Here is a 19,237-nt window from a genome sequence, read left to right as displayed (position 1 = left end):
CAAACATAGGTAATCTATCGCAACACACTTTTTTTCCTAAAAATAATGTAATTTTTCATTTCCAAATCATAAAGGCCCTTAATATTTTCTCCTTTACTCAAAAAAATTATTACATAAAAATTCTTTTTAACACGTTAATTAATTGTAAATATATATTCAATTAATCAAAATGTGACACATAAATATTAATCATTAAATGATCCTTCTATATAAATGTCTAATAATTTCTTCCAAGCTATATAGAAAGTGATGATAATATAATTAGTGTTAGAGTAATTTAATTTTTAGGGAATGACCTCTCTAATATCAAAGGATGGGGCAAGGAAGAAACAGCAGCCACGAAATCCTCATCTGTTTCAAGAGCATTCATTGAACAAGCAGGAAGGGTCACCTCCAAGTCTATACTTGTTCTATCTTCGCGTCCTAGATAAGAATAAACTTTTCCATCAAACTTATAAGCATGCCCACTCCGAATTGTGACTGCTTTTCCTAATCCAAACTCATTTGCATACATGTTGAATATAGGTGAAAACCCCATTGTCACCGTAATACCGTATGTTCTTTAAAAGACTGCTGGTAAAGAAAAGGTGAACCAAGCCATTCATCAACAAAACCACGCACCAATTTTTCTGTGTGGTTAATCACAGCGAGGTGCAATTGCCAAGCCACCCATCCAAGATTCTGTTCAAGCAGTTCACCATCCGTGCTCACTGCTCGCACAACATTGGCCGCATTTCCGAAGTAATCAGATGACCAGGGTGGTTCCAATCTTGATCCGTTATTAATAGCCAAATAGCAAGTAGTCTCTTGGTCATGTGGAAAACGGCGTGCCTTAGTTTTGGACCTCCAGACGAACGCAGCCAAGGACTGAAACAAGGACATTTGGTTGGTATTGTACTCTGAATTAGCCCTTGCTTTAAGTTTTGCAATGGTCTCTGCTGAGAAGTGAAAGATTCTCGATAGCAATTGGGGAGTTTCGAATATGCTGATGAGCTCACTTTGACGAGTCAAAGGAAGATTAATCATTGGACCTTGACTATCTGGAAACCAACGCTTGAGCACAGGTGGGCGTGAGATTTGTTGATTATTTCTTTGTGCTTCAAAAATCTCGGACAATATATGGGAGAAGGAGGCTCCATCCCCAATAGCATGGTTCATAGTATTGGTAGTTTTAGAATGTACTACATCTCATATTAGATAAAAAAATTTAATTATTGATGAAAAAAGTTAATTTTATATTAATTTTATTTATATTTTAAATAATTATATTTAAATAAAAATAATTATCATAAGATAAACGATTATAACTATTTGAATATAAATAGATTATTACTCATAAATATCATAATTATACAGAAAGTCATAACAATTTGAATAAAAATTTATGTTTGTTCATGTATTATAAATAAATATTTTAATATAACTATTTTTACTATTTTTAATTAAAGAGTTCGAGGTTTTATTATATCCTAAAGGTATAATTGCCTTTAACAAAATGTTCTTCACGTCTTAAAGTCAAATTTATTTTCTATTATTTCTCTTATTTATTTATTTTTTTAAACAATTTAAAAATAATTATAAGAAATTTATATTTTGCATAAGGAAGATACAAGAAAAGAAAATTGGCATGATTTAGAGATCAATATTAGAGGAGGTTCAAAATGTTAAAGGATTAATATTCTCATGTACCAAAATTTTAATTTTTAAAAGATCTTCATTAAAGGTTTTTTTTTTTTTTTGAATAATTACTAATAAAAAGATTGATTAGATGAGATAAACATGTTAAAAATTAATTTCATTAGTGTGCAAAATCAAAACATAATGTGCAAAATAATGATTACATTGCATAAGTTTATGTATATACTGAAATTGACTCCACAATTAAGTTTAATGAATTGTATTATATCTATTTGAAAAATTGATGCTTATAATGACTAGGATAGAAAATAACCTAAAAACATAAAAGAGAAATACATGAATTGATCTGCGACTAAAAGAATTATCATTTGGTATAAAGTAACGAATTAAATTAGGTTCTAATGGAATGGTAGATTGTTTAATTATCATGTTTTGGTTATATATAAAATAGGCAAATTATCCCATGGTTTCTATGAAAACAAGTAAAAATAGGTAAAGGTATTTACCATAAAAAATTATATGTAAGTGGAGAATATATGTAAAAAATAAAATTTTGCTGCAATATTAGTTTTATTTTTAAATTATGAACAAAATTGAGATAATAAGTTGAGTCAAGCTATTTGTATGGTTCTATCTTTGTTGGTCATTTATAAATCAAAGGTTGATTTTTTTTAATTTATTATTGGTTCAAATTTTGATTAGTGTTCAATTTTTATAAAAATCAATTAAAATTAAATTGATGTATGTAAATAATTATTATTAAGATATGGTGTTTTATGGATTAATCGGTGGTTAATAAACAAAATAATTGTTATTATCAGAAACATGGGCAATGTGAAATATATTTTGCCTGTTGGGTGAATTATACTAGAAATAGTTTTATAAAATAAAATTTTATTGTAAACAATGATAAAGTGAAAATCATAAATAGCCATCAAAGAATTAATCAATTATTACACAAAAGTATTGTTATTTTTTACATATGAAAAAATTTTTGCTTCTTATACCCGAAAAAATGACCTTTTGCGAGCTGTTAAAATGAAAAGTATATAAGTTTTCGAGGTTTTCAATAGTTTAATGATAATGGCAAGGATGTGGCTAGTTATACACCATATTAATATATAGGCTTAGATAATAATATTGGTTTGTAAAAGCCGTAAACTTTAAAGTTAGCCAATGAATTATTTAACCAATGCAAATTTATCACAAGTTTTTTTGCATGAAATATAAGTAGAACTCATATTATAATTATTATTTATGCTATTTTATGAAAATGATTCTTTGGATTCATATTTCACGACTTGCATTGATATAATAATCTAGATATGAATATATTGATCACAAAATGATTGTAAAAGTATTTAAAATTTAAGTTAAATATATTATGAACTCTCATTATACATAGGCATATTGGTCTTATGAGTAAAGTTTAAATTTATTATATATTCAAAAATGTTATGACCAATTAAAGTGGTAAATAAGAGAAATATATAGGCTATAAAATAGTGGAGAAATAAAGTTCTTATAAAATTTGAAATTAAGTTTAGAGGTTTCAATAGTCATGAACTTGGAATTGGCCATTGGTCAATTAATATATGCATTGGGAACTCATTATAACATTTGAGATAATTAATTTTCACTAAAAGCCATCACTATAAATAAGATAAATTCAATAGCCAAATCTACATGATTTGTAAGTATAATATGGATTATTATGGTTAGCTTAGAATAGTTATAAGCCAAAATTGATGCCACAATCTTAATCACGTTGTGGTAATTTTTTGTTATGTATATGATTTAAGTCATGGATTGTACGAATGATTTATCATTTATGGTTTTATTAAAAATTTTAAAATATATTGCAAATTTTAAAGTATATTTACTTTAGAAGTTATGAATGATTTAAAGATCTTATGAATATAAAAACCTTTATAATAGTAAAAGGAATGTTATTTGATCCATTAAAGTGATGGAAATGATTTTGTACATGATAAAAAAAATTATTAACAGTATCCACGATGAAATATATTTATATAAGTATTTATGAATTAACATAAAAAGTCTTAAAAGAAGACTATTGAAGTATTATTATATTTGAAATTTGCTTATTGATGTAAACTCTTATATTGAGTTAAAATATAAAAGTTTTGAAACTTTTGTGAAAGTGAAATATTAAGATACATAACATTTACTTGTTATCTTTTACTAAGGATGGATTTAAAGGCCTCTTACTTTAAAAAAAAAAAAAACCACGAAATAGTAAAAAAAATAAATGAAATAGCAACTTGATTAAATATATATGATATCTTGATAATTGAATAAGATATTTTTTTAATAAAAAAATGCATACTTGCACATGGTGGGGGTGATAAAAAAAAATGCTACCATAATGTTGTAAGATTTTAGTATAATTTTATGAGCAAAATATACAAGCTAATAAGTTTAGACACTTATTAAAGTCATAAAAAGTCCTTAAAAATCTTAAAAGGACTAAAATGGTTTGGTTTATTCATTGAGTTTATTCAATTGTACTAGAAATATAATTATATTAAAGATATATAAAAGTATAAAAAATAGAATGGTTGAAATTTATAAGTATAGAGTTGTGGCTACAACTAAAACCAACTATTTCTTAAAATAATAAAAACAAGGCAACAATGTCTGAAGCATATAAATGATATGCTAAATGAAAAGTTTGGATATATTAGCCTAAAATGATTATATTATGATTCAATCTTAAGTGATGTAATTACAATAAAAGAAAATTAAATTTCAAGATATTTGGTTAGCAGTACAATAAATAAAATAGATTTAAACTCTTATTATTAGACACCAATAATGGGAACCCAACTTTGAATTAGTAACCTCTAATTACAAAGTTTAATAGATAAAAATAAATTATTGTTATATGTCTATTAAGCACTAGTAAAATTCATTCAAATTTTAGAAATTAATATGATCCATTGTGTGAAAGGATGAGTTTTTATACTCTTAATAGAGTTTTAAATGTCTAAAGTATTGGAGACATAATGAAAAATCTATCTATATAAACTTAGAAGTGGTGTTATTTTAACAAGAAAAATTAAGATTTTTCTTGTAAATGTTTATGAATAGGATAAGCACATGATCATAATAATGCTAAAAGTAATTACAAACCTCTAATAGAAGAATAAATAAGTATTATATATGTTATATTTTTAAGTCTAACACTAGAAGTGGAAGTTTAATTTGTAGATACCATCAATTTCATTAGAATTCTAAAATATATATACTAATTGAAGGTTTAAATTGAAATATATCTTCTTGTATTTATAATATTTATTTGTGTAAAAAGTTAAAGATTAAGCACTAAAATTTTAAACTAATGAGGGATTGTTGGTAGTTTAGAATGTAATGCATTCTATATTGGATAAAAAGATGTAGTTATTGATGAGTAAAGTTAATTTTTTTATTAATTTTATTTATATTTTAAATAATTATGTTTAAACAGAAACAACTATTATAATACAAATGATCATAATTATTTGAATATAAATATATTATTATTCATAAAGATTATGATTATATAAAAAGTCATAATTATTTAAATAAAAGTTTATGTTTGATCATTCATTATAAATAAATTTTTTAATATAATGATTTTTATTATTTTTATTTAAAAATTTTGAAATTTTGTTGTATTCTAAAAATATAATTACATTTAAAAAAACGTTCTTCACGTTTCAAAATTAAAAAAAAAAAATTTATTTCTCTTCTCTTATTTATTTTTTCTAACACGCAAACAACCTATGAATATCCCATCCGCCGGTTCTTTAACCTGAATGGATAGCAAAGGCATGGTGTGACCATCATGGTTGATTGCTCTGCCATGGTCGAAGAATGACTTAACAACCACTGGCACATAAGGTGGGGAAACAATATCGGATACTGTCAAGTCAACAGCTACGTGGATAATTTTGGCTCCAGGGCTGTTATTACAATCAGCAAAGACAAAATAAGAAGGTGGGTTTTCCTCCTTTATTGTTGCAAGGCGGCCTGCCAGTGGGTGGAAATGAACAAGGGTGAGTGAGAGAGAATTCTTGAGCCTATCCAAGAGGTCGTTGATCAAGTCTTCTTGATTACAATCATTTGCTGGAGGTTTGGCAAAGAGAAAGCCAATTTGGATATAGGGTAAAGAAAGCATGGCTAGATCCCATGGCGTCAGATGAAAGGGTTACTGGAGGGCGGAAATAAACCATAATACACAAACAGTCAAGACAAACAGTCCTCGCGTCTAATGGTCTTCAAAAATAATATACAAGAGTGATAATAGTCTTAAGATACCTACGACGGATTTCATGTAAATTTAACGATTCTTATATTTGTATCATATAAAATATTAAAATTTATATATTCATATTGTATTTTATATAAAAATTACATATCATAATTCGTATCGATACAAAAATATAAAATGTGTTTTTTAGATTTTATTAAATCCATATATAATTATTACTAAAAGTTTAAACCATATTATTTTCATATTTTTTATTCGTATTGTATTTATATTTTAGATTGTCAATATAATTTTGCATCTCATCTATTATAAAGTATTCAAAACTCATATTTTGTATTTAATTTTTTGTTAAAGTCTCCAAGTTTCCAATGCTACCAAAGAAACTTTTCTTTCTATCGTAATCTATTCTCTATATCAAGGAAGGACAATTTTTGAAGAATTGCCTATAATTCTTTTTTCTTCTTAAAAATTCATTAGGTATAATCCAATATTTTTCTTTGGTTCCTGCTGTATAGTTTTGATTCATAGCTTACAGGTTTGGTTTTTCTACCGGTCCTAGCCTTCCATAGGCAATTGATTGCTGATTAGTCCAATTGGAGTTTCAAGATATTAATAACCATAGTTGCTAATATCTTACCTTATGATACTCAATATGTACGAGATTCAATTCAATATAAAATTGATACATATTTCTATATACAATTGATTTATCATGAACTTAATATGTATGAGATTCGATGCATTATAAAATTGATGCACACTTATATAGAAAATTGATATGTCGGGAATCGGCAACATATTTATTGATACATGAGTGAATCGATTACATTTTAATGCATTAATGGTAAATTTAGATTAGATCTAATTAAAGTTTGATCAAACCAATCATTTAAAAATGTAATTTTAATAAATTTTTTTACCAAATAACTTATAAACATATCCTCTAAATATTTTAAACTTAAATATTATGAAAATTATAAACTTTTAGTTAATAAATTAATTAACATGAAAAATAAAAAATATTTTAAAATATATTATTAATTAGCATATTAAGAGTTTGAAAAACAACCATATTTCTATTTATGTTACATAATTAGTCAATCATATTAATATATATAATATTTTTGTTCATTTTACATGTATATATGTTATTTATAATTAATTATAAAATTATTAAGTGTACATTACGATATGATACTCAATTTAAAAAAATAAAATAAAATTATGATTCATGTATCTCGATTTAACAATTATGTTAATAAGTATATAAGTGAAGGATACTTTGTTTGACTGTATTCAAAGAAATTGTCCCATTTATAAATTTACAACATGTTTAGATTAAAGTAAGAGGAGAGAAAGGTAAGGAATGGAAAGGAAATAAAAAAAAAAAAAAAAGGGAATTCTTTCCCTTTTTTATATATGACATAAATAAAATTAAAGGAAATGAAGATATATTTAACTCCTCTTGGTTTTCCTAAACTTTTTTTATTTTTTACTTACCCCAAATTAGGGAAAAAGGAACGAAAAAGAAAAGAATAAAAATTTTAAAATATAAAATAATTATTATATCTTTATTTTTTAAAAAATTAAAAGTGTATGATTTTGAATTTTAAAATTAGATTGAGAATACAAAACATTATTTACCAAAAAATTAATTATCTCCATTTTTTTTTTTATGAATTCCATAAATTTCATTGATAATTATTTTTATGAAAAAAATAAAAAAAAATTAAAAACATGAAACACGTTAACATAAACATATAAATATTATAGTAGAAATAAGATTATCAAATATTATAATAAAAAAATAATAATATAATAAATCATTTCTTTCATTTTTCATTATTTAACTAAACAATGATTGTTAAGATTTATTTACTTTTTTTTATTAATTTTAGCTATCCAAATAAAAAATAATATATCATTTTTTTCCTTTAAAAAAATATTTTTTTCTTTTATTTTTCTTTTCTTTCCTTTCTTTTATTAATGTTTATCCAACAATAACGTTAAACAGTGTCAAAATGTCTGAAGCTCATTTTTGAACTAAATTTAAGACAGTCTGCAATTTCATTATATCTTTAGAGGCTAACCTGTTTTCCTTTATTTTTTCGGTCGCCTAAGCATATGGAATTTTGCGTTTGATTTTCTAATTACCAAAAAATCCGACATACCAAACACGCCGTATTACGACCTTGAATGAAATCAACCATTTATTTTTTATATTGGATTAAATTACTGTAATAGTACCAACTCCACCAAAAAGAAATTAAAGAGAAGATAATTAATCACAAATATCAATATTAATTACCATTATATCACGTGGAAAACATCGGATTTCAGGTAGTTAATTTGTATAGCTCAAAACCCATTACAAATTTTTTATTTTATTTTGATTAATATAATTGCGAAAGTCAATAAGAGGTTTTTTTATACAAAAAATTTAGGTGAGGAGAAATTCTCGGTCGTTACCAAAAATTTATATTGAATTTGTAAATTATTTATAAAAAATTATTGATAATGAGAATCAAACATAAATTTTAATAATGAAATATTCTTGATTAACAATTCAACCAATCTCAACAGTTGACATAAGAGATTAAATGATATAAAACTCCACTAAACATAAGCATAGATAATCTATCAAAATATATTACAATTTTTTTCCTTTGAGATGACATATATAAATCCCTAGGAGACAATTTAAGAGAAAAAAAAAAAAAAAAAGATAAAAGTATTGCTTCTTGTGCTACCAAATCAATTGACAAAGAAAAACAACCTTATAAAAACAAGATGACATTTAATTAAAATTGAAACTTTAAAAAATACTATTTTTAAAAGGTCAATTTATGATAATGATTGAAATTTAGTTCTATTATAATTCATAAAAATATAGTTATTGTATTATTTTGATTTGATGATTTTAATCTAATTGTTCATCTTGCTAAATTTTTAATGTTAAAAATATTAACGTGATCGTTAATTTGAAGATGTAAACGTTGATTTTATTGATTTGATCGTGAATTCACTAATATAGCGATGAATTTGTTAACATGACAATATTGATGAATGAAATTAGATATTAAATTATATAAATAATTTATGTAATCATATAAAATTTAAATTTTAATTCTACTAGTATAATTTATAAAGATATTGTTCTCGTACGAGTTGAATTCAATAATGTTAGTCCAATTATGTGATCAATTACATTCCAACATCTTTGTTGATATGACCATTATCTTTATAAAAAGTCATTTGAAAATAAAAAAAAATGCTAATTTTTTAAAACTTTTGAAAAATTAAAAAACGACCAAAAAATTAAAAAAGGATGATTTTTATGCTTATTTGGGATTTTTAAAATATTAAATTTAATTTTTTCAACTATTTTAATTTTTTAAAATTATTATTTCTTGAATTTTTAATAATCGAATTTCAAATTAAAAAATTTTGAACTATTTAGAATTTTTTTGCTATTTAAAATTTAAAATATTATTTTTTTTCAATATTTTGATTTTAAAAAAATAATATTTATAGAATTTTTATGAAAAATCATTTTTCATTTTGTCAAAAAAATAAATTTCAATTTTTAGAAATTTTAATATTTACTAATATTTTATTTTAATTTTTTTTGAAGTTTTTAATAAATTATAGTTTTTTAAAAAATAAATATTTTAATTTTTAAGGATTTTTTTATTTTTTAATGTTAAATTTAATATTTTAAAATTAAATTATTGGAAAATTTATATTTAATATTTTAAAAAGATTGATAAATTCTCAAAAGTGAAATATGATTTCTTAAAAAATAAAAGAAATATTATTTTTTTTTAAATTAAAATATTGGAAAATTTTTTAATTTAAAATTTCAAAAATGAAGAAAAATTATAAATAATTTGGAAATTTTAGTTTTTTTTAATTAAAGCCTTGTTTTTCTAAAAACATTTAAGAAATATTATTTTTTAAAAATTAAAATATTGGAAAATTTTAATTTAATGTTTTTAAAAATCTAAAAAACCTAAAAATAATATTTTTTAAAACTTTTTTTATCATTTTTTTAAATTTTAGATATTTTCTTTTCAAGTTTTTAAGACTTTTTAATTTTCAGATTCTTTTTTTAAAAGACAATGATTGTCAACAAAATTAACAAACAATAATTGATCGCATTAGTAATTGAATCAACATTATTAAATTTAACCTATACAAAGATTAAATTTTTATGAATTATACTATAAGAACTAAAATTTAAATTCCGTGCAAATACAAAAATCATTTGTATAATTTAATAATTGATTTTATTATCAACAAAATTAATGTCACGTAAGTAAAGTTAATGCCACGTAAACAAAATTAATGTCACATCAATTATATTAATGTCTACATTTTTAATGGTAAAAATTTGATAAAAATAGTGATTGAATTAAGATTATCAAATAAAAATAATATAAGAACTACATTTACCAAATTTCAAATTTTGTTAAACTACAAAGACCATTATCATAATTTGACCTATTTAAAACTTTTGCTTTAGAAGAAATTATTTATAGTAATATGTAAAAATTTATAGTCATAAGATATGTTTGATATATAAGATTATGATAAAATAAAATAAGATGATATTATAAATAAGATTATATTAAATAATATTATTTTATCTTATATTTAATGTTTACAAAAATTAAGATAATTTAATTTATTTATTGATAAAAAATATTTTTTAAAAAGTTTATATAATTTAAATTATTGATTAATTTTTTAACAATAAAATAAAATAAAATATGTAAATTTAATCATATGAATTAAAAATATTTATTTTTATTTTAAGAGAATTAAATTATTTTATATCAAAAAAATAATTAATTCTTCGTATAATATTATTTTTTAAAATATAAATTAAATATAATATAAAATAATAAATATCTAATTATATTTATTATTTTATGTACTAAATATGATTATAACATTTTAAATTGAATAATATACCTACAAACTTTTATCTACAGAAAAGGTTTTTTTATCTATCTATATATACAATAAAAACAATCATGTCACTTTAATTTGTTGTACATCTTTTTAATATTTAAAAAAATTAGAGGCTAAATTTGAAACACAAAAAATTTGCTTCACAGCTTTTTTGATTGTTTATAAAGAAATTAAAGTTTTGAGGCAATAGGTTTGATGACTGACGTGACTTCTTTTGGATCTATAAAAAGAAATTATTGAGATAAGACAACACAACGAGAACCTCGAACTCAACTCTAAATTTATAACTTAATATTTAATTTAAATTTAATCGAATTTAATTTTTTTAATTTTTAATGTGACTCATGATTGAAATTAAATTATTTAGATTTATTTAATTAAATTTATTTATTAATAAAAAATAAATTTATTTTTATATTTAATTTTAAATTTAATTATTGATATTCGAATTTAAATTTAAATTTTTTAAATATAAATATTTAGATTCAATTAAATTTGATACATTTCGAAATAATATCATAAAAGTTAATAAATAATCTAATACAACAATCGATCCAATTTAAATCTACAAATAAAAGATAAAATGATAAAGTTCAAAGCAGTTGAAACCATAGTCAATCAACTTCTATTCAGATTATATCCGATAAACTATTATCCAAGTTAACATAGGAACTACAAACCTTATTTTTCAAAAAAAAAAAAAAAAAACCTACAGATCTTGGCTGAACTTCAAATGAAAAAATAAAATCAGTTTCTATAAAATAGAAACTCCACTAAACATAAGAGATTAAATGATATAAAACTCCACTAAACATAAGCATAGATAATCTATCAAAATATATTACAATTTTTTTCCTTTGAGTTGACATATATAAATCCCTAAGAGACAATTTAAGAGAGAAAAAAAAAAAGATAAAAGTATTGCTTCTTGTGCTACCAAATCAATTGACAAAGAAAAACAACTTTATAAAAACAAGATGACATTTAATTAAAATTGAAACTTTAAAAATTACTATATTTAAAAGTTCAATTTATGATAATGATTGAAATTCAGTTCTATTATAATTCATAAAAATATAGTTATTGTATTATTTTGATTTGATAATTTTAATCTAATTATTCATCATGTTAAATTTTTAATATTAAAAATATTAATGCGATCGTTAATTTGAATATGTAAACGTTGATTTTATTGATTTGATTGTGAATTCATTAATATAGCGATGAATTTGTTAACATGACAACATTTATGAATGAAATTAGATATTAAATTATATAAATAATTTATGTACTCATATAAAGTTTAAATTTTAATTCTTTTAATATAATTTATAAAGATATTGTTCTCGTACAAGTTGAATTCAGTAATGTTAGTCTAATTATGTGATCAATTACATTCCCACATCTTTGTTGATATGACCATTATCTTTTTTAAAAGTCATTTGAAAATTAAAAAAATGCTAATTTTTTAAAACTTTTGAAAAATTAAAAAACGACCAAAAAATTAAAAAAGGATGATTTTTATGCTTATTTGGGATTTTTAAAATATTAAATTTAATTTTTTCAACTATTGTAATTTTTTAAAATTATTATTTCTTGAATTTTTAATAATTGAATTTCAAATTTAAAAAAATTGAACTATTTAGAATTTTTTGCTATTTAAAATTTAAAATTTTATTTTTTTCAATATTTTGATTTTAAAAAAATAATATTTATAGAATTTTTATGAAAAATCATTTTTCATTTTGTCAAAAAAATAAATTTCAATTTTTAGAAAATTTAATATTTACTAATATTTTATTTTATTTTTATTTTATTTTAAGTTTTTAATAAATTATAGTTTTTTAAAAAATAAATATTTTAATTTTTAAGGATTTTTTTTTATTTTTTAATGCTAAATTTAATATTTTTAAATTAAATTATTGGAAAATTTATATTTAATATTTTAAAAAGATTGATAAATTCTCAAAAGTGAAATATGATTTCTTAAAAAATAAAAGAAATATTATTTTAAAAAAAATAAAATATTGGAAAATTTTTTAATTTAAAATTTCAAAAATGAAGAAAAATTATAAATTATTTGGAAAATTTAGTTTTTTTTAATTAAAGCCTTGTTTTTCTAAAAACATTTAAGAAATATTATTTTTTAAAAATTAAAATATTGGGAAATTTTAATTTAATGTTTTTAAAAATCCAAAAAACCTAAAAATAATGTTTTTTAAAACTTTTTTTATCATTTTTTAAAATTTTAGATATTTTTTTTTTCAAGTTTTTAAGACTTTTTAATTTTCAAATTCTTTTTTTAAAAGACAATGATTGTCAACAAAATTAACAGGCAATAATTGATCGTATTAGTAATTGAATCAACATTATTAAATTTAACCTATACAAAGACTAAATTTTTATGAATTACACTATAAGAACTAAAATTTAAATTTCGTACAAATATAAAAATTATTTGTATAATTTAATAATTAATTTTATTATCAACAAAATTAATGTCATGTAAGTAAAGTTAATGCCATGTAAACAAAACTAATGTCACATCAATTATATTAATGTCTACATCATCGAGTCGTGATCATGTCAACATTATTAATGGTAAAATTTTGATAAAAATAGTGATTGAATTAAGATTATCAAATAAAAATAATACAAGAACTACATTTACCAAATTTCAAATTTTGTTAAACTACAAAGACCATTATCATAATTTGACCTATTTAAAACATTTGCTTTAGAAGAAATTATTTATAGTAATATGTAAAAATTTATAGTCATAGGATATGTTTGATATATAAAGATTATGATAAAATAAAATAAGATGATATTATAAATAAGATTATATTAAATAATGTTATTTTATCTTATATTCAATGTTTACAAAAATTAAGATAATTTAATTTATTTATTGGTAAAAAATATTTTTTAAAAAGTTTATATAATTTAAATTATTGATTAATTTTTTAACAATAAAATAAAATAAAATATGTAAATTTAATCATATGAATTAAAAATATTTATTTTTACTTTAAGAGAATTGAATTATTTTATATCAAAAAATAATTAATTCTTCGTATAATATTATTTTTTTAAATATAAATTAAATATAATATAAAAAAATAAATATCTAATTATATTTATTATTTTATCTACTAAATATGATTATAATATTTTAAATTGAATAATATACCTACAAACTTTTATCTACAGAAAATGTTTTTTTATCTATCTATATATACAATAAAAACAATCATGTCACTTTAATTTGTTGTACATCTTTTTAATATTTAAAAAAAATTAGAGGATAAATTTGAAACACAAAATTTGCTTCACAGCTTTTTTGATTGTTTATAAAGAAATTAAAGTTTTGAGGCAATAGGTTTGATGACAGACGTGACTTCTTTTTGGATCTATAAAAAGAAATTATTGAGGTAAGACAATACAACGAGAACCTCGAACTCAACTCTAAATTTATAACTTAATATTTAATTTAAATTTAATCGAATTTAATTTTTTTAATTTTTAATGTGACTCATGATTGAAATTAAAATTTATTAATAAAAATTAAGTTTATTTTGATATTTAATTTTAAATTTAATTATTGATACTTGAATTTAAATTTAAATTAAAAATTTTAAAATATAAATATTTAGATTCAATTAAATTTGATATATTTCAAAATAATATCATAAAAATTAATAAATAACCTAATACAACAATCGATCCAATTTAAATCTACAAATAAAAGATAAAATGATAAAGTTCAAAGAAGTTGAAACCATAGTCAATCAACTTCTATTCAGATTATATCCAATAAACTATTATCCAAGTTAACATAGGAACTACAAACCTTATTTTTCAAAAAAAAAAAAAAAAGAAGAAAACTACAGATCTTGGCTGAACTTCAAATGAAAAAGCAAATCAGTTTCTATAAAATAGAAATATAAACCTGAAATAAAACCCTCATTTTGATAAGAACAACAAAAAAGAATTTCTCACATTTCACTGATGCAACGTATAGGTAAATTTAAAATCAATTCATGCCTCACATATTGGAATAATTACAACAAAAAAATAGCAAACAATAGAATCCTTCCTCAGCGAGCGTGCTTGTGTCAACCATGAAATTTTGGCTTGCCGCCCACTTTGCAACTTGCCAAACTTACCTGTTGCTGTTGAATGCAGCTTCCGCTCCTTGCCGTTATCAGCTATGATGCCAGTGTGCGCAGACTTGACTTGATGGAGCTTCGCTATTGCTCGAGTTTCAGAGAACTTTTCTACTGTTGTGGGAAAAAAAGAGGGTGTCGTTGCTGGGGCTAGAAATCTGCAGTAAACAGTCCACAAAAAGGTCAGAAAACTTTGTTGATGAAGGCAGAGGGTAAGAAGCGGTGGCTGTTGTTGTAGGGATAGGATCGAGAGTGTGATGTTAGGGGCGCCGCTGTGATGGGAAGAGGGAGGAAGCAAATGTGTTATGAGTGTTAGGAATTTACGGTTTTTAAAGTGTGTATATATAGTTAAGAGTAAAAAATAAAATTAATAATAAAATATTAAAAATATATATTAAGAATAAAAAATTTGATTACGCTCGTCAATCAGTTGAATATTATAATATTTAAATTTAAATTAAATATTAAAATATTTAAAATTTGATTGTTAGATAATTTAATTTATTTGAATTTAAATTTAATTTGATAATAATTAAAAAAATTTAAAATTTTTTCGAATCAAATTTCAATAATTTATAAATATATATGTATGGTTTATACCCTAATCTCAATAAATAGAACCAAGAAAGAAATCTCAAAATTTTCGAAATTTAGCACGTCTGCTGAATCTACTGATTGGCAATGGGGAGTGCCCATTAACACTAATAATGAATTAATAGGAAAACAATTAAGCACAAATCGAAGAAAAGTCAATCTTTTATTTTTCAGAAGCAATCCCATCACAGTCTTTTGTCTTCCTACTTGCAGAGCAGGCTTACAAGCAAATTAATACAAGACAATAAAATTAATGCTAATAGTTGGGGAGACATGAGATACAGAGGATAAAGTCAAAATATGAGCATCAAATTGAGGAAGAAACAGCAGCCATGAACTCCTCATCCGATTCAAGAGCATGCATAGAATGAGCTGGAAGGCAAACCTCCAAGTCTATGTTTCCTCCACCCTCCCGTCCAGGATACGAGGAAACTTTCCCATCAAACTTATGAGCATATCCACTGCGAAGTGTCAATGCTTTCCCCAACCCAAACTCATTTCCGTACTTGTTGAACCTTGGTGAGCTTCCCATCATTATACTTTGTGGATCAAAAAGCTGAGCAATCTGGTAAATGAAAGGTGAACAAAGCCAATCATTGACAAAACCACGCACTGATTTGTCTGTGTGGTTAACTACAGCTTGGTGCAATTGCCAAGCGGCCCATCCGAGATTCTGTTCAAGCAGTTCACCAGCGGTGGTCACCGCTCTCACAGTTTGAATCGAGTTTCCAAAGTAATCTGGGGACAAGGGTGGTTCCAGTCTTGACCTGTTGTTTATAGCCAACCTGCAACCAGTAAGTTGGTCACTTGGAAAATGGCGTGCCTTTGTTAAGGACCTCCAGACAAACGCAGATAAAGACTGAAAGGAGGAGATTTTGCGAGTGTTGTATTCTGAATTAGCCCTAGCTTTGATTTTTGCAATGGACTCCGCTGAGAAATGGAAGATTCTTTCTAAAAGTTGGGGTGATTCAAATCTGCTGATGAACTCATCCTGGTGACTGAAAGGAAGGCTAAGTAATGGGCCATGGCCCTCTGGAAACCACCTCTCGAGCACAGGGGGGCGTGAAATTTTTATGTTATCTCCCTGTGCTTGAAATATTTCGGACAATGTGTTGAAGAAATGCCAAAAGGAGCTTCCATCCCCGAGAGCATGGTTCATAGAACACCCTATGAATACCCCATCTACCAGCTCTGTGACCTGAACAGATAGCAAAGGGCTGGTGTGACCATCATGGTTGATTGCTCTGTCATGGTCGAAGAATGATTGAACAACCAACGGCACATAAGTTGGGGAAAGAATATCGGATACTGACATGTCAACAGCTGCATGGATTAATTTGGCACCACGGCTGTTGTTGCAATCAACAAAGACAAAATAAGAAGTTGGGTTTTCTTCTCTTCTCGTTGCAAGGCGACCTGCAAGGGGATAGAAATGAACAAGGGTGAGGGACAGAGATTTCCTGAGCCTATCCAACATATTCTTGATCAAGTCTTCTTCACAATTCTCTGGCGGAGGTTTGGCAAAGAGAAGGCCCTTTTGGATATATTGTACGGAAAGCATAGATAGATCCCATGTTGTCAGATAGAAGGGCTGTTTTGATTCTTCAGAAACATGATGTGGTTTCACAAAGCATTCTGAGATGCATCGGACTGTTGGTGGATTCATTTTTCTTGCAAAAAATCTGGTTCTCTTGGTTACTACTGTCTAGTTTGGATTCGCAGCTTGACTTTATGTAGTTGTCTGAGCCAGCTGCCTCAATAATAAAATTATCTTTTGCCGGCCACCCATAGCTGAACAGAGTCTTATATAAAAGCCAATGTTGTTTATGCAGATTTCATTTAAGTCCTTTTTTAAATAGGAACCAGTCTACGATAATAAATTATATCTTAATAGAAACATTTTGTTAGCCAATCGAATATGATTGCAGTATTAATAGAAACATTTTGGTAGCCAATTTAATCATGGTTGCAGTATTTTCCTCTTCGATTATCACTGATTATTAGGGTAAGTGCTCATCAAGAGCAATGGCAATTCAGGCACCCACCTACCAATATTGACAAATTGGCAATTCAGGCACCACCTACCAACACTGACAAATTGACAATTCAGGCACCCACCTACCCACATAATGACAATTAGGCTCCTCAGAAAAAGGCAAACCAGGTCCAATATTCAAGTTGATTGGAAATTTTCCTCTAGGAATAAGAAATAATTAAGAAAGAAACCCATTTCTTATTCACCAAGAAACTAGGAATTTTCCCATTCATTTCCCAACCAAACTATCCCACATGCAAAACTTTTGCTCTGATGGAATTCTTGGGTAAAATGCGTTGTAAAATGTGTTTGAATTATGATATTAGTAATCTCTGCTATCTGGAAAATAGCGCAATAAGGTGGCTTTGTACAGCTCAAGGAACTCTTAATTTAATCATGACTGCAACGGCCAACGGGTAGATCGATAGTTAAATACTGCAATAGATAATCATTGACAGGTTAGCCTTTCTTCGGGTTAAAGGTGGACAAACTTCGGCCATGCTCTCGGCTGAATAGATGCTAGATGCTTGACCTCTTACTCAAAGGGCAGATGTCCCTTTCGATTGTTGTCGCAAAATTCACATGGTGACCAGAGCTCACTGCTACCCTCAAGGTCCGTAAAACATGTAATAAGGAGCATCTGATCCCACGCCCTAAAGATTGCTTGGGAATTCTTATTTTCACCATTTATCTAGTCATGTATATTCTACAGCTTTAGACTTGACTGGTTATCTATTTTTTTTTCCTGTCATTTTCTTGTACATAACAAAGGAAGAGAAAAATGACTAAAGAATAAATATGTATAAATAAATAAATAAATAACTACATTTGCCTACAAATCAACGAAAAAGAAAAATGAAATGGAAGGCGGGCCAGATACGAAATATCTAAAAGCGCGTTCAGAAGTCCGAAGCTGCAGGCCCGCATTCAGAGGCTTACTCAGCCTATTTTACGAGGCCCGCATATATTAAACTAAAAGTTTGTAGGATTGGGCCTCTTGGGCTGTAGTTCCTATGACTTTGTAGAATCTTAATATTAACCCCCACGAAGCATTCCCATTTCCTAAGAATGTTATTCATATAATAGGAAATTAGAGAATGTGTGACCACAAAGCGCACACAAAAAAAAAAACCCTATCAATTAAATTTTGGCATGACGTTTTGAAGAGGAGTGAGTGAGTGGGCTAAGCCGGAGAAAAAAAAACTAATAACTAAAGAAATCTTAATCAATAATAAGGATAACGGGGCATTTGGAATTAGAGCCTCATGTGTTTGGTGCAAGTTCCCCTCCTAAGGAGCGTTACTTCCCTTAGTTGGTCCTAGCATATTTCTTACCCATGCAGTTACCTTGACTGGTTTAATTAGAGTTAATTAGTCAAGGTCATTGTACTGGTTTCTGCCCGGTGTTCCCAATGTTCTGCAGATGTTAAAGATATTTTACTTCTGCTTCACTATTTGCCAAGGTTCCACGGACCTTTGGTTCCATATATACGTGTATAATTGTTCCCAATCGCAAGTTTTTAGTTGGATATGGACAAATTAAAATTAT

General features: G+C 24.9%; 1 protein-coding gene and 1 pseudogene across 1 annotated transcript; both read right to left on the bottom strand.

Annotated features, from left to right (window-relative positions):
- Positions 1 to 277: 277 nt before the first annotated feature.
- LOC111310832 (uncharacterized) lies at positions 278 to 5,845 on the bottom strand (annotated as a pseudogene).
- A 9,942-nt stretch (positions 5,846 to 15,787) lies between these two features.
- Positions 15,788 to 17,523, bottom strand: LOC111311363 (putative acetyltransferase At3g50280). Its single transcript, XM_022910737.2, has one exon. It carries the CDS (start codon positions 17,318 to 17,320, stop codon positions 15,962 to 15,964), a length of 1,359 nt encoding a protein of 452 aa, XP_022766472.2. The 5' UTR covers positions 17,321 to 17,523; the 3' UTR covers positions 15,788 to 15,961.
- Positions 17,524 to 19,237: the final 1,714 nt, after the last annotated feature.

This window comes from Durio zibethinus, chromosome 1 (assembly GCF_047325235.1).
Source record: "Durio zibethinus cultivar Kanyao isolate XHJ-2024 chromosome 1, ASM4732523v1, whole genome shotgun sequence".
Taxonomy (NCBI): Eukaryota; Viridiplantae; Streptophyta; class Magnoliopsida; order Malvales; family Malvaceae; genus Durio; species Durio zibethinus.
The sequence above is the reverse complement of the archived record's forward strand: the minus strand, read 5'-3'. Positions and strand labels throughout refer to the sequence as shown.